This window comes from Rhinopithecus roxellana, chromosome 7, assembly GCF_007565055.1.
Source record: "Rhinopithecus roxellana isolate Shanxi Qingling chromosome 7, ASM756505v1, whole genome shotgun sequence".
In the NCBI taxonomy this organism is placed as follows: domain Eukaryota; kingdom Metazoa; phylum Chordata; class Mammalia; order Primates; family Cercopithecidae; genus Rhinopithecus; species Rhinopithecus roxellana.
Window position 1 is genome coordinate 97442731 of NC_044555.1, and position 24683 is coordinate 97467413.

At 44.9% G+C, this 24683-nt stretch overlaps 1 protein-coding gene across 1 annotated transcript in view; it reads left to right on the top strand.

Annotated features, from left to right (window-relative positions):
- The window catches only part of RTL9 (retrotransposon Gag like 9), a 37517-nt gene extending 18651 nt beyond the window's left edge, over positions 1 to 18866 (top strand). Inside the window, exons 2-4 of the mRNA XM_010388417.2 lie at positions 7673 to 7788; positions 13090 to 17184; positions 17725 to 18866. Of these exons, the coding sequence (XP_010386719.2) occupies positions 13141 to 17184; positions 17725 to 17844 (4164 nt within the window). The 5' untranslated portion in view covers positions 7673 to 7788; positions 13090 to 13140 and the 3' untranslated portion in view covers positions 17845 to 18866. The remainder of the gene's footprint in view (positions 1 to 7672; positions 7789 to 13089; positions 17185 to 17724) is intronic.
- The last annotated feature ends 5817 nt before the right edge of the window (positions 18867 to 24683 follow it).

A 24683-nucleotide genomic window follows, 5' to 3' on the forward strand; every position in this document is an offset into this window, starting at 1 on the left:
GGTTTAGATAGATTATACCACTCGCCCAAGGCCACACAACTAGTAAGTGGCTGAGCCAGAATTTGCACCCAAGTGGTTTTAATCCAAACCGTGTCCACTAGGCCTTAGCAAGGAGCTTAACATAGAGCTGTGGGGATGCTGCATCCTTGACCTGTGGCTGTACATGGGCAACCCCTCTTCATACCTTATAGCTCTTGGTAAATGAAGTGAATCACTGTATCTACCATGAATCTCCTTGGGAATGAGTTCAATGCTGGTGTCAGAGGAAGGAAAGGGTGGGAGGAGGGTCTCAAAAGTCTAAATCTGAGTGTGGTCCCCTCCTTTGACCTACCCACTCTGGGCTGAAGAAATGCCAGGATTGTAGGGGCAGCAGATTGTTAGATCTATTTGTTCCATGTACTGAGGCCTCATAACATTTTTGGAGCCCTTGTTCAGTGACTCAGGCAATTCAGCCTGAGGGTACCTTTGCAGGGAGTTCCCCTATCTCTTATCCTATGTTAGTACGTGAGATTCTTCCTCCTTATTATACCCCGGTTACATTAAGTGGGTCTTTTCTTATTCCCCAAATCCTGAGTCTCTGCCCCAATAAGTTGCCTGTACTCCATTTTAGCAAGAATAGAATCTTCCCTTTCTGCCAACAGAGCTTCTTGGAACTTTGGCCTTGCCTGGGTCATGCTTGCAGACTCCTGTTCTGAGGCTCATGTTTGTACCTAGAATGATTTCATGTTCCTCCTCTCTCTTTGTCCCTCTATCAGAACCTGCTTTCAGGGTGGGTGATTTAAGAGACTGATCCTCCAAGAGGTTGGCATTTTAACTGATGCCAAAGCCCTGAGTCAAAATAATTATATACTTAAAAATGTTCAAGCCCTTGGGAGCGGATGGAGAGATTGGAAAGGCCGATGGAACATTCTTAATGCTCCTGGAATGCCGCAAGGTGGACATAAAATTCAGGCTTCCGCCAAGACAGGACTTGGATTATTTTGGTTATAATCAGAATCCGTAATCTGCCCCCACCCCAGCACTCAGGGCTTTGATCAAAAGTCTTCCAGACAATGAACCTCTATGATCCAAGCATCATTTTCTCAGAGCTCCTTAGAAGGAGGAGAGCTAAGAAACTTCATGAATTACCAAGGACCAAGCAAACAGGCGGTAGTGATGTCAGAAACAAATTCCTCCTGAGACTAGTTTTGTCCTATAGCCTGAAAACAAATCCAGTCTTCACCAGACATAAGGTGGAATTCCTGTCTTGATTTTTTTAGCACTGATATTAACATTATTCTTCTCAAATCCTCTTCAGAACCAGCCCTTTTAGAACACAAATTAGAAGCTGTTTATTTTGCCAATCGGAGAAACTAAAGGCAGCCAGCCTTGGCCAAAGGAACATCTTATCCTTTGCCTTTGCTAAGGACAATGTTCCTTCTATTGTGCTCTGTGGAAATAAAAGGGCAAAATATGCTTGCCTTCTTTTATTCTTATTCATGGTTGAGGGTCATATGAAAGTTCAGAGAAGAGCACAGTTTTTAGTATGGGTCGTGGCAGGTTTTCCAGAAGGCTTCTTAGCCAAGATATTCCCCTCCCCTCCAAACAAGTTATGTATCCCTAAGAATGATTTGGTGTCAGTGTTAGGGGAAGAGGGTAGGTAGCAGGGCCTGGCTTTGTCATCCTGGGCTATTTTGAGGGGACTTCAGCAGTCCCTAGCAGAAGGAAAAGAAAGGCTGATTCTCCCTTTGTGAGCAGCCACTGGAGCTGCTTCAGGGACTGACAAGCGGGCCAGAGACAATGTCCTCTCTCAGGAAAGCAGTAAAAACATCAGAAATGCTCCTTTCCTGGGGAGCCCTTAGTTATTTTGGCCTCTCTTTCCATTAAAATAGGAAAGCATTGAAAGGGACCATTCGTGGCACAGCATGGAGCCTCCCCATTGTGGCAGTATTTCTAACTGCATTGAGAATTAACCACATTGCTCTTCCTTTTTACCATGGAGGAGTTTCTAGATTTTTATTTATACCCTACCGCTTACAACATCTTTCACTGTTTCAGCAAATGACAGCATAAAAGATGGAGAAGCCAGCAGGGGCTGTGCCCACAATAATAGCTGTGGTTGCATTTAAGACATTCAAATGCCAAGGGTGCACTTCTCCCATTAAGTCCAACATAAGAAATCAGGTGTGCACAACATTGATGAACAGAAGACCCCAAAGGACGGGTGGAGTTTCTGGTATGCTGTGGTGGGGGGTGGTGGGGTGGTGAGCTTGGGAAAGAACGAACAGGCATTTTCATTTTCCAAACTAAGAAGCAGTTTCGGGTGAAGGGGAGAGGTGGGGATGTCAGAAATTCTTCTAACGCCATGGACCTGCCCACACCTGAGTCAGATAATGATGACCTTCCCCAGGCCCTGCTTTCTTCTCCCCCTCCCCAAAAGACAGCATGAGCATGAGTAAGCCCGGTACTTACAGGTGCAGAAGAATTTGGAACAGGAAAATGGAGCTTACAGGCTCCCGAATGCCTGCCGAGTCAGTTGCATCAGATTAGGAAGTGATGATCCTAAGAATAAGATGTTTGGAAAATCTTGTCCCCCGAAAGACCCCTGCTTTGTCTTCTCAGCCCACATCCAAACTCAGACCACCCCCAGGATGTCTTTCATCCTGCCAGACTGCCTGGTGCCTCCATGCCCCTTCCCGTGAGGGTGCTGGCAGCCACACTGCCTCTTTGAGCCTGTGGCCCGGCAAGGTAGTCAGGCTCATGGGATTAGGTTGGCAGGAGCGACTGTCCTCTAAACGATTAGCCCAGAGAAAGAGAGAGAGAGAGCAAGCAAACCCGAAAACGGGTCCAGGGTAGAGAGCTCCAGGTCCTTAGCATGTTCCTGGCGTATTCCGAAAGTGGCATCCACAGCAGAGAAAGTGTCCCAAAATAGCTCAGGCTGCCAATGCCTTGCTGAAACCTGAGAAAGAATTGCTGAATTTAAAGATCTGGGTCGCTGTGGGTGTGTGATCAAAGTGCAGATTTGTTGGTAGGAGGAACTCAAGCCATGAGCTTAGGAGTGACATGAGGTCACTTGGGTCGTGGCCTGCCTTCTTGTTTCCAACTTGCTGAAGTTGGTGGCAGTGTCAGAGAGCTCCTCTGTGGTGAGGCAGGGGTTTGGAAAGAGGTCCTAAGGATGCTGTTTTCATGCCCAGGTCTCTGATGCGCTAACAATATGAAATAGCAGTGCTCTGTTTTCTGCATTTCAAACAAAGGAACTGATACTATGCAAAGGTTTCTTTAGGTTATTGCTCCATGACTGATGAAATTCCCTTTTCAGTAGATTTTTCATTTCTTTTGGCCTTTGGCATAAGTAAATGTCAGCTTCTTAAAAATCAACAGAGAAGAGCAAACAGTAGGGTCTCTGTGATTTTCTTGGGATTTGAGAAATCTCCCCTCCCTAGCTTCTGACTGGATCGTGTCTGTACATTGCTGCCTGTGGTCCTGGGAAGGATGAGGTCCACCCAGACATGCTGTCTCATTTTTATATTTGCTGAGATCTTGGGACCCTCTCCTTTCATCAGGTATGTCAAAAACCTTAGGATTGTCTGCAGAGAGTGTGGTTCGGTATGTGGAAAGGTCAGCATATGTCATTCTTGGACTGGCCCTGGGGTTTAAGAAGAAAAAGCCCAGAATTTGGTTTCGAACCCCAACTCTGCCTGTCTTTTGCTGTATGAATTTGGGCGAGTCACTTCTCTTCTCTGGACCTCAGTTTCCTCTTCTGTAAACTGAAGACAATAATCTTCTTCCTAATTCTAACCCAAATGGTGTAAAGAGTAACTCAAAGAGTTGAAAGAATGCTACAAAGGGCATGGTTTGGCACTTTCAGTAAGTGGTGACATTTTTCAGTTCTTCAAAGTCCCTGATTGGTCCACATGCCTATAGTGAGCCCAAGACATCCCACAGTTCTAGGCACTATGAGCTTCACGTCTAAGAGTCTAAATAGTTTCCACTTTCAAGTTGTGGGACTTTTGGCAAGTAGCTCAATGCTTAGCAGCTCAGTTTTCCCATCTGTCAAGTGGGTATACAAAGTAGTAATAATACAGGTCCACAATCCCTTATCTGAAACTGTTGGAGCTAGACATGTTTTAGAGTTCAAAATATTTGGATTTTAGAAAAGTAATGTGGTACATATAACATATATATCACACCTTAATGAGATCCAAGATTATACCCTGTCATCAAACTCATTAATATTTCTAAATGGGATAAATGAATAGCCTCATGTCAATTCAGGCCTAGTTTTGCCACCAAATGAGCTTGCCACAAAATTTCAGTTTTCAGAAGCTTTGGGATATCAGAGAGGCACATAGGAAATTGTGGACGATGAAAGAAGTTAATACTTATTTTGTGCATGTAATGTACCAGGCATTATTCTAACTATGCATTATCTCATTTAACTGGCCCAATAAGCCTATGAGGTAAGAAGTATTATTATTATCATCCCCATTTCATAGATGAGAAAACTGAGATTCAGAGGTTAAATCACTTGCCCAGGGTCCCAAAGCCAGTTAGGAGCAATACTGGGATTCCAACCCACACATTTCCGCTCTTATCCACCTTCTCTGCCTAATCCATGGGGTTAAATTGAGGCTTTAAATGCCTACAGGGGCCGAGCAGGTCACTGAAAAAGTAAAGGTGGACCTATGGGTACTGAGGCAAACTGGTGAGCACATGCCTCACCTACAGGGAGCAGGTTGTTCAGCTCTGGCTGATTGTTGCTATATTGGAATTTGGATCGAAGTCTTTCTGTGTGTGTGTGTGTGTGTGTGTGTGTGTGTGTGTGTGTGTGTGTGTTTCAGAGAAGCCAGGAATCTAGCTTTCTATCTGAAATTTCCTGACTTTTAAATGTTGGCAACTAATTTTTAAAAATGTTAAAAACATTGTACGGGTCAAATAAAATCTGTCTGCAGTCTGGATTTAGCCTGTAGCTGCCAGTTTTCAAGCTCTGCAATGAGTAAATAGATGTGAAAGTGCTTTGGAAACTTAAAAACGTGCTCTAGAAACAGAAGAGTCTAATTTTAGGGTTATATCTTGTTTTTTCCTTGACTGTGGTCTAGTTTTTAAAAAACTTGTGTTCCCGGCCTGATGGAGATGAAAAGTCAGAATTAAATAGAGACTTCAGTGAACTTCAGTACTTCATTCCTTTGGCAGGCTGGATAAATGAGAGGCCTAGGTGTACTGGATGGACTAAGCCTCAGAATTCCTGCCACACCCACAAGCCCCTTCTAAGGAGTTTCCATCCACAGACCCTAGCTGAGGGAAGTAGCAGTTTCTTATGAATAGGTGACTATGCTTGGTACCACGTGATCCTGCTTCCCCCTAGCAATAGCCACTTGAGCCAGGAGAGGGCATCTGATCCATGAGCAGTCACTCTATAGGCTGGCAAATAGCCTATGAAGGAACCTGGGATGAGAACTTTGCCCAGCAAGTACAGTTACTGAATTTAGACCAATGAGAGTCTCTCTCTTGGGGAGTTTGAATACCAGACCTAGAAAGAGTGAGCAATTGGCAGCAGGGACAGAAGCTGAACACAGAGAAGGCAGGCAGCAGGGACCCCGGATAAGCAGGACCAGGAGAGATTACTGAACTTCAGCTATGTGCCAGATTCTTTACACGTTGTTTTGTTTAAAACATTCAAAGAGCATGCGAGGTAGGTACTGTTATTATGCCTGTTTTACAGATGAGGAAACTGAGGTGAAATAACTTGAAGTATTGGGGTTCAAGCCCAGGCCTGTTTGAAGTTAAAATCAGAGTGTAGGAACCTCAAAGCCAGTGGTTCTGAAACTCTAGTGTTTCAGAATCACTTGGGTTAAATGCAGGTTCCTTGGCGTCACCCCAGACCTATATTGAATCTGCTCTTTGAGGATGGAGCCTCCCTCCCCTTACAAATCTGTGTTTTAGCAGTTTTCCCAGGGAGCACTTGATGCAGGGTTTCCCCACCACACTTTTATTTTGAGAAATGCAGTTTCAGAGGGTATGGCAAGTACTATGTACTGTGCTACCTTTACCTACAGAATGAAGGTCAATGTCAACAGATGTGGTTAAATTCCAATTTAAAGTCTTTTGGAAATGGGGCCAATTATGTAAAGAAGAGGACATTAGTTTGTTCTCTTCTCTCATCAAGGAAGTCTACATTGTTACCAGTTATTTGAGAGAAGATACGATTGAGATGAATGCCCAGTAGTTGTAAACATGATCAGATCTGCACTTCAGGGTGGGTGCAGAGCTAGCATATATTCACTAAGCATTTTCCATGAGGTGCGTAAACTGTAGAAACTCAGGGCTCTGGCAACAAAGAACATGAGAGAAAATTACCAAATGCAGATAGACATATTGTAAACCATGGAGCTTAAAATGTAAACCTACTTGCTAGGCTGATCATAGAGGTTCTTCTCAGCCCTAGAGAATTTGTGTAAGAAGCCCGTCCATGCCTTTATTTACACCATTGATTAAAAATGCTAATCAGAAGAGGATTAAGACTAGGGACCTCCTTCTAGGTTGTTGCAGAACTCCCACTCTGGCAATGGTATTCAACTGGTTTTGAATTTTTCTGCTTTAAGAACTCTCCCTGGGAAGACTAGTGGTCTGAAGTTTGCTTGGAGAGTCTCAAGCCAGAAACTGATTTGTGGTCCAAATGCTTAATGGCATCAGACACATATTCCTACAAGAGAGACATGTGGTCCAAGGGGTGGCACAGGTCAAATGTGATGGCCAAGTCCCGCCTCAGCAGGGCTTGAATCCACACTTGGCAACGTTTATTTCTCTCTGTCCATTCCTGTGGATACTTTATCTGTGTTAATGTCCTCATTTAGGCTAAGGTCAAACTCTGTTCTTCTCTCTTCGGCCAGAAAGACTTCCTGTTTTACAGGTATATGATCTTATCTGTGTTGATATTTTAACTCTGAGTGATTCCCTAAAGCAGGTCCTTGGACAAGTGCCCATCCTCCAGGAAAAGTGCAGCAGTCCACCGTGCAATGAGAAAGCCTGAGGACTAGGTAGAAAATGTTTCGCAGAGAAGAGAAATCTATTTGATGTATTATTCTTTATTCTGAGGTTATTTCCTTCTCTTTTGATATTGAAGCTCTTTCTTCTTAGAAAATGATGATTTGTGGTTGTTTTGTTCCTTAATGCTTTTACTTGGGAAAATAAAAATCTGGAAGTTCAATATCAGCCTCTCAAATTTTGGGTTGCATTAGCTGCAAGTCTGGGAACTGGTCTAATTTTGAGTGTTCTGCTAACACCTTTAGGTACCTCCTATTGCCACTTATGTTCTAAGTGCTTATAAATTACCTGCTTCGTAATCTGCAGCAGAATCTCTCCGAGGACTGACATCAAGCTTACAGCTCTGGAGTTTACGGTATACTGGTCTGTAGTTTCCTTATTTAAGAAAATTGGGACACTGCCCATTTGCAGTCCTCTGGTATCCCTCCTGTTCTCTTTGATTCCACAGATCCTTCAGGCCGGCACCTAATGCAAGGCAGTTCCGTTTGCTCTTCTTATAATGTTCTTTTCCCTATAGAGTTGGACATGCATATACATGTTGTTTGGGGAATTTGCAGCACATCCAATGAAAGCATAATTCCCAACTAACAGTCAAATCCTTTTCTTTGGAGCTACCCAGAACACACCTACCCTCTCTTCCATATGACAGCCCTTCAGAGACTTGAAGACAGTGTGTGACTCTCCTGTGAGTTAAGAGCACTGGCTGAGTCAGACAGACCCGAGTGACAAGACCAGCTTCACTCCCTCTCAGCGGTGAGAGCCAAGGTAAGTTACTTCATTTTAATTTCTCTGTAGTTCAGTTCTTTAGCTGATTTAGAAAATGGGAGTAAAAAAACCACTTTATTGGTTTATCGTTCAATAAATAAGATGAGGTATGTAAAGTGTTTAACATAGTGCCTGGCATAGTAAGCACTCAGTAAATGTTAGCTATTTCCCCCTCTTTATTTATAAAGAGCCGATGGGCATTTTAAGTGTCAGGGCTGTGGGGGAGGAAGGAAGTGGGGAGGGTTTCTACTTCCCTGAATGATCAAGGAAGGCAGAAGATCCTAAAGTAGACCAGGTATTTCTTTACCCTTAGGTTGTCTGTTTTCAGTTATCTGGTTGCCTATTTGCTAGGGCTTGGGGAGAGAATATTGTTGAGAATCTAGGCAAAGGCTTATTTTCAACAGCTGGAAAGCTATTTGTTGACATATTGAACCGGCTCTTGTTTATTCTTATTTCCCCGAGCAGCTAGCCATGCAATCCCCTAAACTCAATTACCTTTTGTGAGGCGGCAGGAGCATGACACCTCCTAGCCGTATTGATCAGTGCAGACTGGGTGGGACGTGAGGGACCTGAGAGATGCTAAGCAGCAAATTCTGGGCTTTTCCTTCCTTAGAAGGCCTCTCTTCTCTGTGTTCCTAGAGACTCTGGCTTTAATAGAACAGAAGTCTATGCCTCACATGGGCTGAGCAAGCAAGAATCCTCTCTCAGTAGCCTCCTTAGAAGCAGGCTGATGAAAATAGTCACAATGGGCCAGAACTTGGAACCCTGGAGTGACCAGTGCCAGGATGGTTTTCTAACTGCAGCTCTTTGCACACACTGGGTTTTGCAAGCAATTGAATGATATGAACTCTGAATGCCATTGCAGCTAGAGAAAGTTTAGAAGGAGACACACCCAACTGTGAACAGACAGAGGAATGGGACTTGCGGAGGATGGGGGGCTGGTGGGGTGGGGCATTTTCAGGACTTTAGCTTTATCCAAAGTATGGAGGATTTCAAGTCTTTATCCTAAGACTATATTCCTAGATTACTTATGTAATTATTAAACATAAATAAAAGTTAGAGAAAGAAGAAATTATTTTTAAAAACAAACTAAAAATAAAACACAAAATAAAATGGTACAACCATTAAGCTTGTTGGGGTAGAAAGGTTGCTTGGGTGGGGGGTGGATGTTGGGGATTCCTAGAGAGAGCTTGCAAGGAATGGAGTGAAAAGGGCTTGAGAAAGAACCCTAGGGAAACATATCTTTAAAAAAAAAATTAACTTTTATTAGTTTTTCTCTTTTCGTATTATGGGTCCATTATAGACCAATGAGAAAATACAGATAAGGAAAATAAAAATAAAAAATCCCCTCTAATCCCATCATTCAACTATGGTCACTGTTGATGTTTGGTATATATCTTTCCAGATTTTATTTTTTTCTATGCAAAAGTCTACATATTTATCTTTATGATAATCAGATCCTCATGTACACATTAGAATATATTTTCAATGGCTGTAATAATGGCTGCTACAATTGCACCATGATTCATTTAATCATTAAATGAGTCGTGTCCTAACGTTAGACACTTAGGTTATTTCCAAAATTGTTGCATTAGAACATAAACAGTGCCCTGCAGCTGTGTGACACTGGGAAAGCTAGTTAACCTCTCTGTTTCTCTGGTTTCTCATCTGGAAAATGAAGGTGCTAATAGAACCTACCTCGTAGTATGTTGTAAGTGTCAAATGAGATCATGTAGGTAAAGTACTTAGCACAGGGCCTGGCACAGTAAATGTTAGCTTTTATTGTTAGGTGTGTTAATAATAATAATAATAGTTGTTGTGAGGCCATTGTTAATAGAATGCCTATTCTGTGACTTTTATGTATTTAATTTTTTTCTTTGAGGGGAGAGGAGAGTGACTGGAATTTTTCTTTTGAGTAGTATACTATAGTGAGGTCTGGAATCACACAGAGCTGTGTGCTTTTGGTCATGTCAATTCATCTCACGGAGGCTCAGTTTCCTTACCTGTGTACTGAGAATTTAAAGGATCTAGCTCACAGGGTAATTGTAAAGATCAAATGAGATAATGCTGGTGAAGCCCTCAGCCCCATTCTTGGCATATGGGAAGAGTTCAAGGAATATCAGTTGTTGCTGTTGTTGTTATTATTACTACAAGGATTCAACTATTTGTAGTAAGAAAGTTTCCTTGCTTTGTGGTGTGGGGATGTGGGGGCGATGGCAGTGAGTAGAGTACTCCGAGTTTCTAATCACTTGTCTGATTACAAAGAGATAAAATTATTTTGGAAACAGAATGGCCAGGGCTGAAATCTGGGCTTTTAAAAAATTATTATTATTATTATTATTTTATGTGACCGTGGTCACATAGCCTTCTCCAAGCCCATTTCCTCATGTATAAAATGGGAATGACCTCAATGCCTACCTTACGGGTGTTGCTGGGAGGTCGGAATTACATAATGCATGTGTAGTGCTTAGCCCAAGTGCTCAGTTGTTGTTGGTTGCTAATTATGAGGTTTATAACGACCTGAATGCCTCCCTTGTCGAACTCTATATCCCTATACCTGCGCTGCTTGAACTTCACCTGGAGGCTTTGCCCTATCCAAGGCTCAGGGACCGATTCTCCTTAGACTGAGGGTTTCTCCCCTTAGACTGAGTGCACCAATTCAGGAAAACTGGAGTACTCCGGTAAACCTTTCTGCTAGCTCTACTCTGACCTTGTGCCCCAGTTCTAAAAAGCAGGCTGTAGCCCTATTTGTATGAACAAGCCCTCACCTGGTATGCTCAAGGCTGGTCTGTTTTTCTTGCTAGCTGTCTGAAATCCATGGAGGCTTTCTGTTGAATCCTAGTCCTGTGGCAGGGATCCGGTCGCTGGATTTTTCTCTGTGTCTCTGACCCTGGGGTAAATTGCCTTTGTTATGATCACCATTACAGGGCTCTATTAAGGTGTTTGCTTGCCAGCCCCCACTGTCCATCCTCCCAAACCCTCTTTCCCTGCACCTGAACCTCTTTGAATGTTTCTGATGCTGTTCTACTCAGTCTCCAGCCTCAGTTTCTTTCCCTCGAGCCCTCTGCCTGTGCTTCCATGTCATATCAGTTGCAGTGTCTGGGTCCCACGACTCCTGTGTCTACTCAACCGCAGAGGGCACATATCTTGTTTCCTGGCAGGGACCCTTTTCATCGCATCTTTTTAATTGTGTCAGTCTCCTCTTTTCTTTGGGCAGAGTGGGGTGGGGCATAGGCTGGTGGGACTGTTTGGGGTGACAGGGAAGAGGGGTGGAGTTGCATAGGCCAAGTGCTAAAGCGGAGCTTCTGGAGGACTGTCAAGTGAAAGGCGGCCAGAGGCAAATGTCAGAGCCTATATAGAGGCAGGAATCTGGGACCAGAGAGACAGAGCAAGCAGTAGCAAGTCAGGAGCAGTGGGGCGGGTGGGCGGGCAGGCTGGCTGGCGGGCAGGGGGGCGTGGCAGGGGATAGCAAAGGGAGATTGCAGAGAACAGCTGTTGGTACTGGGTCTTACTTTAATGAACTGGCTGGGCACGAGGTATAAGTTAATTGGCCATAGTAAAAGAGCTAGGGGTGCAAAGGATACTCTTTCCCTCTTCTCTGTCACTGGCAAGGTAAGATCTTTCTGGGTTTTGCCTGGTGGGAAACTGTGGCATGTTCAGAAATTTTTCTGAAGATGGGAGGTGGAGGTCTATGGCTGCTCTTTTGACTCATCTTTCCCATTGCACCAATTATTACAATAACCAGGGTGTCAGCAGAAGGCCCGCATTTCTTTTGTGACAACCATCTTGGGGTTGTCCAGGCTGGAGACAGAGGCAGGGGACTCGGTAGTGTGACTGAGTAAGGGGGAGAGGTGCATCTTTATAGCACAGTGGTGAAGAGTAGGGGGCTCTGTGGATGGAGCCAGGAATCTATGTGACCGCAGGCAAATTATTAAGCTTCTCTGGGTCTGAATTTTCTTATTTGTAAGATAAAGGAAGAGTACCACTGAAATCTCTTAGTGTTGCTATGGGGACCACATGAGATGATACATGTAAAGTGCCTAGCAGAGTGTTTGCCAGTCAGTGCATGCTAAAGAAATGTTCACTGTTAGCATTTCTGTTGCAAGTTTTCTCATTATTATGGAATCACAATTCCATGAGGTTGATGGCTTTGTGACATTGTCCCAAAGTAGCAAGTTTTCTGCTTTTGGCATGAGCAGGCTGTGGGGACATGTCAACATTGTGTAATATTCGCATTGGCTTCCAAGCTGTGTGTCCAAAAGCCCCTTCTGGGGCTGCCTATTGGAGCAGACTGGAGGGGTGAGGCTCTGGATCACCCACCCCCATGTCATCAGAGAAACTTGAAACTTGGACATGCTAGAGACTGGGCTTTAAGTGACCCATGGTCTAGGACGTCAGAGAAATAATTGAATGCAAGCTCAGGGATGCCAAACACTAGGCAACCCCCAGGAGGGGGTCACAGTCAATGATATACAGTTTGTTACTGTTGCAGTGACCCTATTTTAGCCTTGACCCTGGCTAATCTGAGAAAGCTGGTAAAATGGGGATAATAGTATCTATTGCCCAGGAGATTGCAAGAACCAAATGGGATAATGCTTACAAAGGCCCTCATGTTATAGGAAGTTGTGAACAGTTGTCTAAAGTACAGTGCCTGGCACATACTATGTGAAGCAATAAATAAATAGTAGTAATGGGGTGGTGGTTGCTGTTATTAATAAGAATAATGAAAACAATAAGCAGAATTTTCAGTTCATGGAATGTTGCTCTCAGTCATTGATCAGATAAATGTCTCCCTTTTCCTGAGGAGAACATTCAGGGCCATCAGAGTAGTAAAATGAGGATTAAACCATTGGCAGAATTCAATGAGCTCCAGGAACTAATGATTATCCTGGGGCAAAGGACTTTCTCATTCAGGCCTGCCAGTACCTTGGCTGGCTTGTGAGTACTGCGGTGGGATAGAATACAGGCCAGGAACCTGCATTTCTCACACTTGGCCAGAAGGTGGTGCTGCTGCTTTATTTGAGTCAGGACTGCTCAGGCTCCTGGCTGCGGAGGTTGCTGGCGTTTATAGCATTTACAAGCTGAGAGGCTGTGGGTTGGTTTGAAAAGAATAGAGGCAGAAGGGATATTTGCTCCAACTCCAAAGTTGTTCATTGCTTCACAGCTTCTTTAATCTGATAGCCTCACCTTCAATGCCGTATACCTGAGAACGCATAAAAACAGGTCTCCATGAGCAATTTGTCTATTTCCCAGTCTTCTTGATACTGACTTTTGACCTCTAAACTTGTTTCTTATTTACAGATTTTCTTGCCGCTTGGGCTCCCTCCACACTGTCCTGTGGCTGTGGCAGATATGTCAATACCCTTACATTCACTGCGATTCAACAATACAATGAGGGAGGAAAATGTTGAGCCCCAAAACAAGCGGATGGCCTTCTCTGGACCAATGACAGAGACCAGAGCAGACGTACAGATTCTGCATTCTCATGTACAGTTGCCTATAGTCTCAACTTCAGCCTCAGACCCTGGAGGGACATCCACACAGTTGATGACATCTCCAGCCTTTGACACCATGTCTGCACCTCTAATGGGAGTACCAAACTCTGGAGAATTATCCCCACCCCTAATGCCAGCCTCAGACTCTGGGACACTTTCCCCATTGCTAATGCCAGCCTCAGACCCTGGGGCACTGTCCCCATTGCTAATGCCAACCTTAGATTCTGGAACATTGTCCCCATTGCTGTCCACTTCAGAGTATGGGGTAATGTCCCCAGGAATGATGACAATTCCTGACTTTGGAATGATGTCCACAACACTAATGGCAGCACCAGATTCTGCAGAGATATCACCATTGGCAATGCCAGCTTCATCCTCTGGAGCGATGTCTACACCTATAATGAGCACTTCATCCTCCGAGGCAATGTCCACACCATTAATGCTAGCCCCAGATTCTGGAGAGATATCCCCAATTCTAATGCAAGATATGAATCCTGGAGTGATGTCTACACAGCCAGTGCCAGCTCCCAGCTCTGAGGCAATGTCCCCATTGCAAATTACAGATGAAGACACCGAAGCAATGTCCAAAGTGCTAATGACTGCTCTAGCCTCTGGAGAGATATCTTCGCTGCTAATGTCAGGCACAGACTCTGAAGCAATATCCTCACTGATAATGTCAGCCCTAGCTTCTGGAGGAACGTCACCCCAGCCAACAAGCACCCAAAACTCTGGGGGAATACCTACCCCTCTCATGTCAGATCTAGACTCTGGAATAATGTCTTCACTTTTAATGTCAACTCCAGGTTCTGAAGTAACGTCCACACTGCTACTGTCAGTCCCAGATGCTGGAGAAATGTCCACATTACCAAAGCCAGCTCCAGATGCTGAAGCAATGTCCCCAGCAGTAATGACAGCTCTAGCCTCTGGAGTGATGCCCACCCAAACGATGCCAGCCCCAGGCTCTGGAGTGATGTCCCCATGGTCAACACAAAATATAGACTCTGAAATCATGTCTTCCCTGCCAATGAGAGCAACAGCCTCTGGGGAGATGCCTGCACCACCAGTAAGAGCTTTAGACTCTGGAGCAATGTCCACACCACTAATGGGAGCCCCAGCCTCTGGAAATATGTCTACATTGCAAAAGACAGTTCCAGCCTCTGGAGCCATGACCACCTCACTGATGACAGTCCCAAGCTCTGGAGTGATGTCCACAGAGCAAATGTCAACCACAGCCTCTAGAGTAATGTCCGCACAGTTAACAATGGCCAAAACTTCTGGAGCAATGCCCACAGGCTCTATGAAAGCTGTGGCAAAACAACACATGAGAGCCACAGCCTCTGGAAAGATGTCCACGCCACTGAGGAGAGCTCCAGCTTCTGGAGCAATGTCCACCCAACCAGTTATTGACACAGCCTCTGAAACAATGTCCGTGCCACAATTGACAGTCCCAGCCTCTGGATCAATGTCCGTGCTGCAAATGAGAGCCCCTGTCTCTGAAGCAATGTCCATGCCACAAATGAGAACCATGGCCTCAGGATTGACATCTGCAGCACAGATGAGAGCCATGACTTCTGGAGCAATGTCCACCCCACTAATGACAGCCCAAACCTCTGGATCAACATCCACCCTGTTAATGAGAGACACAGCCTCAGGAGTGATGTCCTGTCCACAAATGAGAGCTCTGGCCTCTGGAGCATTGTCCAAGCCACTAATGACACCCAAAGCCTCAGGAACGATGTTCACGGAACAAATGGCAACCACAGCTTCTGAAGCAATGCCCACACTGCTAATGAGAGACACAGTTTCTGGAGCTCTGTCCATGCCGCAAATGACAGACACAGTCTCTGGAGGGTTGTCTGCACTGCTAATGAGAGACACAGCTTCTGGAGCAATGACCACATCACAAATGACAGCCACAGTCTCTGGAGGGATGTCCATGCCACTAATGAGAGCTCAAGACCCGGGAGTAACGCCTGCCTCACTAATGAGAGCCAAAGCCTCTGGAAAGATGCTCGGTCAGCCAATGAGCACCCAAGATCCTGGAGGGATGTCCATGTCTCCCATGAGATCCATGACTGCTGGAGGGATGCAAATGAGTGCCCCAAACTCTGATGTGATGTCCACACCAACAATGAGAGCCTGGACCTCTGAAACAATGTCCACACCACTAATGAGAACCTCAGACTCTGGAGAGAGGCCCTCACTGCTCACAAGAGCTCCATCCTCTGGAGAGATGTCCCTACCACTAATGAGAACTCCAGCTTCTGGAGAGTTACCCACGTCTCTGAGATCCTCAGCTTATGGAGCCATGTCTGCTCCACAAATGACAACCACAGCCTCTGGAATGATGTCCATGCCACAAGTGAAGGCTCCCATCTCTGGAGCAATGTCCATGCCACTAACAAGATCCACAGCCTCTGGAGGGATGTCCATGCCACTGATGAGAGCCCCAGACTCTAGAGTGACATCCACATCACAAATGATGCCCACAGCTTCTGGAGACATGTGCACATTACCAGTGCGAGCCCCAGCCTCTGGAGGGATGTCCCCACCACTAGTAAGAGCTCCAGCCTCTGGAACTATGTCCATACCACTAAGGAGACCCTCAGCCTGTGAAACTGTGTCCACAGAGTTAATGAGAGCTTCAGCCTCTGGACATATGTCCACTGCACAAACAACAGCCATGGTCTCTGGAGGGATGTCCAAGCCATTAACGAGAGCCCCGGCCTCTGGAACAATGCCCATGTCTTTAATGTCAGCCATGGATTCTGGAGAGATGTCTATGCCGCTAATGGAAACCATGGCCTCTGGAGCAATGTCCACATTGCAAACCAGTGTTGCGAACTCTAGATCTACGTCCTTGCCACAAACAACATACACAGTGTCTGGAGGGATGGCCACAGTGCCAATTAGAGCCTCTGCTTCTGGAGCAATGTCCACATCATTTATGAGATCCTCAATTTCTGGATCGATGCCCATGCCACTACCGAGAGCCACAGCCTCTGGATGTGGCATGGGGATGTCCATGCCACAAATGACAGCCACAGACTCTAGAGGGAGGTCCACACCACTAATGAGGGCCTCAGGCCCCGGAACAATGTCCACACCACAGACAGCCTTTGGAGTGACGTCCACTCTGGAAAACAAAACCACAGACTCTGGAGAGGCTTCCATCTCTCACAGTAACATCACAGCCTCTGGATCAAAGCCCACACCACACATGACTACCACAACTCCTGAAACTACGAAACCACCACCAAAGGAAGTGCCATCCTTCGGAATGTTGACCCCAGCACTCTGTTACCTCTTAGAAGAGCAGGAAGCAGCCCGGGGCTCATGCTCTGTGGAGGAAGAGATGGAGATTGATGAGGAGAAGCAAATGAAGGGGTTTTTGGACGATTCAGAGAGAATGGCATTTCTGGTGTCTCTTCATCTGGGAGCAGCAGAGAGGTGGTTCATCTTGCAGATGGAGGTAGGAGAACCTCTCTCAGATGAAAATAAGTCTTTCCTGAGAAGATCCCAGGGCGTATATGACTCCCTATCTGAGATAGACATCCTCAGTGCTGTTCTTTGCCATCCCAAACAGGGCCAAAAGTCAGTCAGGCAGTATGCCACTGACTTCCTGCTGCTGGCCCGACATTTGTCTTGGTCTGATGCCATTCTACGGACCAGATTTCTGGAAGGACTCTCAGAAGCTGTTACCACCAAAATGGGTCGGATCTTCCTGAAGGTGGCTGGCAGCCTAAAGGAGCTGATAGACAGGTCTCTGTACACCGAGTGCCAGCTGGCTGAAGAGAAGGATTCCCCGGGCAACTCAAGCCAGGTTCTGCCAACAGCCTGTAAGCGGAATAATGAGGAGGCCATGGAGAATGAACTGAGCTCTCAGCAGCAGACTGAGGAGGTAATGAGGGGGAAATCCACTGAAAGTTTTTGAGCAGAGAAATGAGGAGGTCACGACAAGGAATACATCCTGCTTCCTTGGTAGAATCGGGAAGAGGCAAGGGGGAGGCATGGAGCTCCTAGACCATTAAACCCTAAGCTGAAGTTTCATCAAGTGAGCATGGCTCTGCAGTTATTTTGGGTATATTAACTACTTTGAGGAGCAATGTCCTGCCCAAGTTACTGAGGACGTGGGATAGTTGAAGTACGAATTCTTCTCATTATGAGGGAACTGGCTGGGCTCAGTTCCAATTCTCCCCTTGTTCCAAGTCCAATTCTAATAAATGGGTCTTTTGGGAGCTGGGGCCCATCTACAGCAACAGGTGTTGTGGAGTCAGGTCACTAAGGAATTAGAATAGCCTACTTCTTGGTCACACTGTATGCAAGTCAGACAAATTAGCAAAGTGCCTTGATCTGCTAGGTTACAGAACTTATCCAGGCAGAACACCCCTTGTCATAGTAAGTGTGGCTCTTACCTCTGTTGTCTTTTTCTCACTCCCAGCACCAGCATGTTCCCAAACGCTGTTACTACCTGAAAGAGCATGGAGACCCCCAAGAAGGTCTTCATGACCACCTTGGACAGAGCACAGGCCATCATCAGAAGGCCCATACCAACAAGTAAAACTCCATGGAATCTTCTCCTGTGATATCTGACTCGACTGCTAACTGGAGGACTGGTTCCTGGACCCATTCCATTCAACTACATCATAAACCTTGTTGCCTTCACCCTTCAGCCTCCCGCTCCAGGCACATCCCACCTTACCTCTCACTTGGCTGATTTGACCTTCTCTTTCACCCACATGCCTATGACCTGCCCTGACAATCAGAGTGTGGACCACAAGAGTGTATGGTGTATGAGGTTTTGAACTCCCATCACCACTGAGGCCAGTACTAGTTCTTGGTCCAGGGAGAAGTCTAGGCAGGATAAATCATATCTTACCTCAAAACCCCTTAGTGTATCTTGCCATGTGTCAACAGGCAAACTTGAGGAATCCCTGGTTCTATTTCACCTGGCAGGGGAGCCTATAAGGAGAGCGATGCCCACTCCTATACCACCCTTGTAACCCAGTAGACTTGCCCTGTATGCCCCAACTCATAGCACCTAAAATGGGTCTCCAGGGTCCTTGCCCTGTTTATAGTATCCATCCTGAACCATTCGTTTTGACCCATAATAATAATTATAGTGATAGTATGATGGCTACCAGTTATTGATAATGTATCTATCATGTGACAGGCATTGGGCTAAACTCTTGACAAACACCATCTCACTACATTCTTACAGTAATACAACTTGTTCTTGTGTTGTCAGCTTCTGATCTCTTGATCTGTTGTTTATGGCCTTTGTCGTGTCCCTCAGTGCGCGTTCTCCAGCTCTGACCTCTGGGTGACCCCCTCAGTTGTTGATTGCTCTCACTCCCCTTGGCTGTTGTGCTTCATGGCCAGCACTCTTGATGAGGGTCTTGGTCTATAAACAGGCATAGATAGTTAGAACATAATGTGAGCAGTGTTTGCCTTCAGGTGGTGGGGTTATGGGTAGTTTTTATTTTCTTCTTTCTACTTCTCTATACTTTTCAGATTCTCTACAGTAAGCATGTATTACATTTGTAATTATAAAAGTAAATAAACTTCATTTATGAAAAAAGAGTTCATTGTGGCTCCTAGAATTTGATTTACTGTGTCCTTTATTCCACCAATATTAGTTATGTAACTTATGTCAGCTACTGTTTGGGGGACAGACAGATAAGAATCCTGCTGATATGAACATTCCATTCCAATGGAGTGGGGAGAACAAGAACACACCGAACTTAGATTGGAATTGTGAAGGCTGTGAAGAGAAGAAATCAGGACAATGGGGAATTTGATGCAAATAGGACCAATTTATGTATTCAATAGTAGTCCATATAATTGAGTTACTCAATAATCTTTCAACAACAGTAGGAGAGACATGATTAGAAACTTATTTTAGATAGTTAAATTGGCAACAGTTTGGAGACAGGATGGAGGAAGGGATCAGAGAGCAGCTGAGCCCTCTACTTCAACAGTCCACGTAACTGACTGGCTGGGTGACTTAATCTAGGGTGGTGGCAGCGGAGATGGTAATTCATGGACAGAGACCTAACCTTCTCTGAGGACTCAAGTCCACTGCTCCAGGACTCAAGTCCACTGCTCCATTACCCTTAACTTTGGGTCTGATTTCAGGAAGAGGAAAATGATACTCAGGAAAGACAGATTGCCAGACAAATTGGCAGCCCCTTGATACTGTACATAAGAATCTGGCCGTGTGGGTTGCCTGCAGCTGCCTCAATCACCAATGCTTTTGCCTCAGGATAAAGAAGGTGCGATAAGTCAGGAAATACGAATTCCAGAGAGATGGCTGGCCACTGGCGACCCAGCTTTCCCCCTCTTCTCTGGGTCTGTTGGCTCACACCTAGCCCAGTCCAAGACCAAGTGGAGTTTGGACGTCCTTTTTCTGCCAGGATTGCTCTTAGCTACGAAAAGCACTGTCGAGTTTTCTCTCTGCTGAAAAAGAAATGGATAATATAGAATTCGCAACTTATGCCTGGAAAATGTATACAGAAAGGACAATGTCCTAAAAATGAACCTGATTTTCTTATAGCCATGCTAATGGAGAAGAATGGCAATTCTTTTATTTATTTTTCTCCCTAGCCATTCTTCTTCTTATTGTTTTTGCTGTCCTCTCCTTCAAGCTAACATCACTAGAGATAAATGGAACAAATGAAGCCCAATCGTACCCTGCCAGAGCTCAGTGCCTGTTCTTCTACCCATCCTAAAGGTTTTATTTAGAAATGTTTCAAGAGTTCCTCAGTATCTACATGGAGCTGGGCTACTATAGGCCAAAGTACTTGACACCATTTCATCTGCTATAAAATGGGGTTTCAAGTTTCTCCAGGCCTCACTGGTCCACAGGTAAAAATAATGTCCCATAAGCAGGAAAATCTTGGATGTGATGGACCACTGTCACCACCTGTGTTACAGGATCTCAATCCCTTGAAGGTTTCCCCCAATTATTTGTGGCAGATTTCATAAGTTTCACATGCTCTGAGACAGTCCTCTCCTGTTGTTCTTTGACTCCTACCCTGTCCCATGGGAGTCAGCTGCCCACATTGCCACTTGAGGGGAGCCACTACACCCCACCCAGATACTGGCAGGTGCTTCTGGCTGTGAGAACACAGAAACCCCTCCTCAGAGGAGACGTGGATTCTGGAGTGCTCACAGCTGCACACCTGAGTGGAGCCTAAGTGGTGCTGCCTTCTCTTTGGTAGCCTTGGCTGACGGAACTGATGGCTCCCCCAGAAGGGTGGAAATGCCTCTTGGAATTCTGTGCCACACCTGGACACCAAAAAAAACCTGCTTCTACCACGCGTCTCAGTGAGGCCTGCATAAGAGAAACAGCTTCAGCTTCTACCTGCAGCAACATCTCCCTGCCCTTGCTCAAACGTTCAGACTTGGTTCCTATGCCAAGAACAAAGGTCCTCAGGTCCTCTATCCAGACCCACGCTTCAGTCCCCATTTCTGTGTTCTTCTACCTGATCTCTACTCCTGCTGAGTAGAGACTCACCCAAGGTGCTGTAAATCCAGATTTCTTCCAAATCACTTTGTTCCAGGTGATGAAATGCCAGGAACCCTCTCCACACAACCAATCTTTGGGGCACAGCGGGAGACCAAATGTCAACCTTTCCTCTTTCTTCATCCTTCTGCCATCCTGTCACCCCCCAACCTTGTCTCTGTTTCTGCTCCTCAGGGAACAGCATAGAGAACTTTCTCTTAAAGACCACTATTCCCATACAAGTACAGGCTCAGGCTCAGGCTGCTGCTGAATGATGAATGCCTCAGACAGTTTCCAGTCATTTCTGAGTTTCACTTTGGGCTCAGCCAGGCTCAGTCCACTGGACTACTGGACTACACTGGACTACTTTGATCAGATCAAATGAGGGGCCCTTCCCCTCCGTTTCTTCCAATACACCATTGCTTCAGACATTGAGGCACTTTCAACCTCATTCTCCAATCAGAATATTACAGATAAAATAACTCATGCTATGGAGAGACTAGCCCCCCTACGGACTGTGTGTTTTCTTCCTCCTCACATGGTCTGAAAGCAACTTGAACAATTGTGGGATGGGGAAGCAAGCTGCTAGATCTCTTATGACCAAAGGGAAGATTTATAGAATAGATACTGTAGTAGTTTGAAATGACACTGGATGGGGAGACTTTTCTTTTTCTTTTTTTTTTTAATTTTTAAATTTTTTTAGACAAAATCTTGCTCTGCTGCCCAGGCTGGAGTGCAGTGGTGCAATGTCAGCTCATGGCAACCTCTGCCTCGTGAGTTCAAGTGATTCTGGTGCCTCAGCCTCCCGAGTAGCTGGGATTACAGGTGCCTGCCACCATGCCTGGCTAATTTTTGTTATTTTTAGTAGAGACAGGGTTTTGCCATGTTGACAAGGCTGGTCTCGAACTCCTGACCTCCAGTGATGTGTCTGCCTTGGTCTCCTGAAGTGCTGGGATTACAGATGTGAGCTACCACGCCCATCCAAGACTTGACTTTGAGTACTTCTGTCTCTCCCTCTAATAAGCTGGATAGTTTTAAACAGGCAGGACACTATCTCTTGAGACCTCAGTTTCCTCTTCTCTAAAATAGGAGTAATAATTGTTCTGCAAACCTCGCAGCATTGTGGGGTAAAGATTTGTGATAGTGCTTGGAAAAATCAAATGCAAGACATACAAATATAAGAGCTTGTTATTGTCTGTTGAGGGGGATCAGACTATGCCACTCCCAAATGTGTCACTTTAGCATTGTGATTATTTTGAGCTGAGGGCAATTAAGAAGTGCAATTAAGGAGTAGCAAATGCAGAAAGAGTTCTTTGCACCCCTATATGCATTAAAGTAGGATGTAAATTTCCCTTTGTGAAGATGTTTCTCCTCTCCTCTCCTGTACCATGAAAAAACAACCATCATCACTAGAGACAGAAAGTCAGCACGAACATAGGTCTGTATAAACAAACTTTTCTAAAACAACCTGTATCTTCTATTAGTTTCATATATATAATATATAATACATATATTATGTATTATATGTATTTTATATTATATATAGTTTTTGAGGGTACAAGTGGTTTTTAGTTACATGGATGAATTGTATAGTGATGAAGACTGAGATTTTAGTGCACCTGTCACCCAAGACACTCATATTTACCTTCCCACAATATACTTCTCCTAGAAGCCCAAACCTCTTTTCCTTTGTCTTGTCACTTCTCCATAAATTATCACCCTTTGTTAAAATGGCATATAAGCCTCCAAATCTTACCACTTCTTTGCATCTTCAGTTCTTTTCTCTGAAAGCCCCTGTGCATGTAACAATGAAATATTAATATCAAACAAAATTTGCATTTCTTTCCTCTTGTTAAAATCTGTCCTTTATTAGTGTGATTTTCAGGTCCCAATTACAGAACTAAGAAGACAGAGGAAAAGAATGTTTCCTCTCTTACATTTGCTTGGCCATGAGGGTGTTGGGAAGTGCATGGGTTAGGATAGGACTAGTTGGGACATATTCAGAATCCAATCTCTTTAGGGGTTCTATTTAAACTGTGAGGGCAGGTTTAAAAGTAAATCCAACACAGAAAACTGGCAAAAGCCACAGTTTAATATTAGCACCTATGGAGCACTTAACTATTGAGCACTTAACACAGGCTCAAGTGCTGGACTAATTAAATTATCTAGATTATCTCATGTAATCTTTACAACAAGCCTGAGAAGGGGATGGTTAATCCTATTTTACAGACCAGGAATCTGAGTCACAGAAAGGCTAAGTAACTGGCCCAAGGCTACAGAGCTAAGAGGCAACAGAGCTGGGATTTGAGCACGCGCAATCTGACCCTAGAGCCTACACATGCAATGCTCCACTGTATGTACAGCTTCGTTATTCAGAGCCAGATGGCTCCTGTGAGCATTCACCCTCTTCTCCTGAACAAATTTGCCACTGAACAGCAACTGATATTTGAAGTTCATAAAGTTGGAGGTCTGAGCAAAAATGGCCCTGCTTTTCTCTTTCTCTGTCTTAGATCCAGATGTGAATCTTCCTGGAGGTATTTGGGGGAATGTCTTCAATATTCAAGGAAAAGAATCAAGAGTTGCAGAATTCTATTGAGCTCAAGAGATTCTGCCAAGGATCTCACTGTAGCCTCAGAGTGCAGTAGCCTCTGTTCTGAGCTCTGGCCTAAGAAGGAGGATAAGATTCTTTCTTAAACATCTTCCCTTTGAGCAGATACACGTCTTGGACCCAGATTCTGTGTGGAAGGGTATAGGATTCTGAAGGTGGAAGGCATTTTTATGGTTACACCAATAACTGACACTTCTTTCTCATCACTTATTTCTCCCTCCTTTTCACTTCTCCCTCAGGAAAGGGGAAATGTGGGTAAGGGAGAAAAATGATTAGTCCTTTAGATACTCCATATCGCTGCCTTCCAACAGCACCCCCCTCCCAAGGAAGGTTAACCTAGTTTCAACATTGAGGGGGAATACACACACTAAAAAGGCACCAGACGTTTCTGGTTTTGGCAACTTGGTAGAGATAACCTAGAGTGGTTTTTCCCATTGGAGACTCAGAGAAATGTTGGGTGAAGTGTGAGAAAAAACTCACAACTGAGCCTGACATAAAGAAGGAACACCCCCAGGGACAACAAACAACGAGGGATCTTAACAACAGAACAACAAGCTGTTGAGCTCTCTAAGGCTTGTGTAGTGGAGTGAGAAGAGATCTAGGCTAACTACATACAGTGTTTGAGGAGCAAAACTCTGGACCTCTAAATTCCATACACTCTGCTCTGCTCAACTATCATGCAAGAATAAGAATGAAACAAAAACATTTTCTGACAAAACTGAGACAATTCGCCATTAAAAAACGTGCTGTACGTTGAACTAGGCTGGGCCTGGGAAAGCTGACAAAATTTTAAAAAAAGAAGCCCCTGCCCTTTGACAAACTTTGCTGAAAATTTCACTGGTTTAAGCACTGATGTGTAAGTGGATATTAAACAGACTGACCCTTGTTTTCCCACAATTTCCTCTAATAGCTTTTTAAAAATTTATTATATTTTGGTAACAGCTTTATTAAGACATAACTCACATTCCATATACGTCACCCATTTAAAATGTGTAGTTCAGGCTGAGTGGAGTGGTTCGCACCTGTAATCTCAGCACTTTGGGAGGCCTAGTAGGGAGGATCACTTGAGGCGAGAAGTTTGAGACAAGCCCGGGCAACATAGTGAGATCCTGTCTCTAGAAAACAAAATTTAAATTAGCCAAGTGTGGTGGCACATGCCTGTAGTCCTAGCTACTTGGGAGGCTGAGGCAGGAAGATTGCTTGAGACCAAGAGTTTGAGGCTGCAGTGAGCCGTCACTGCACCACTGTACTCCAGCCTGGGTAACAGAGTGATACCCTATCTCTA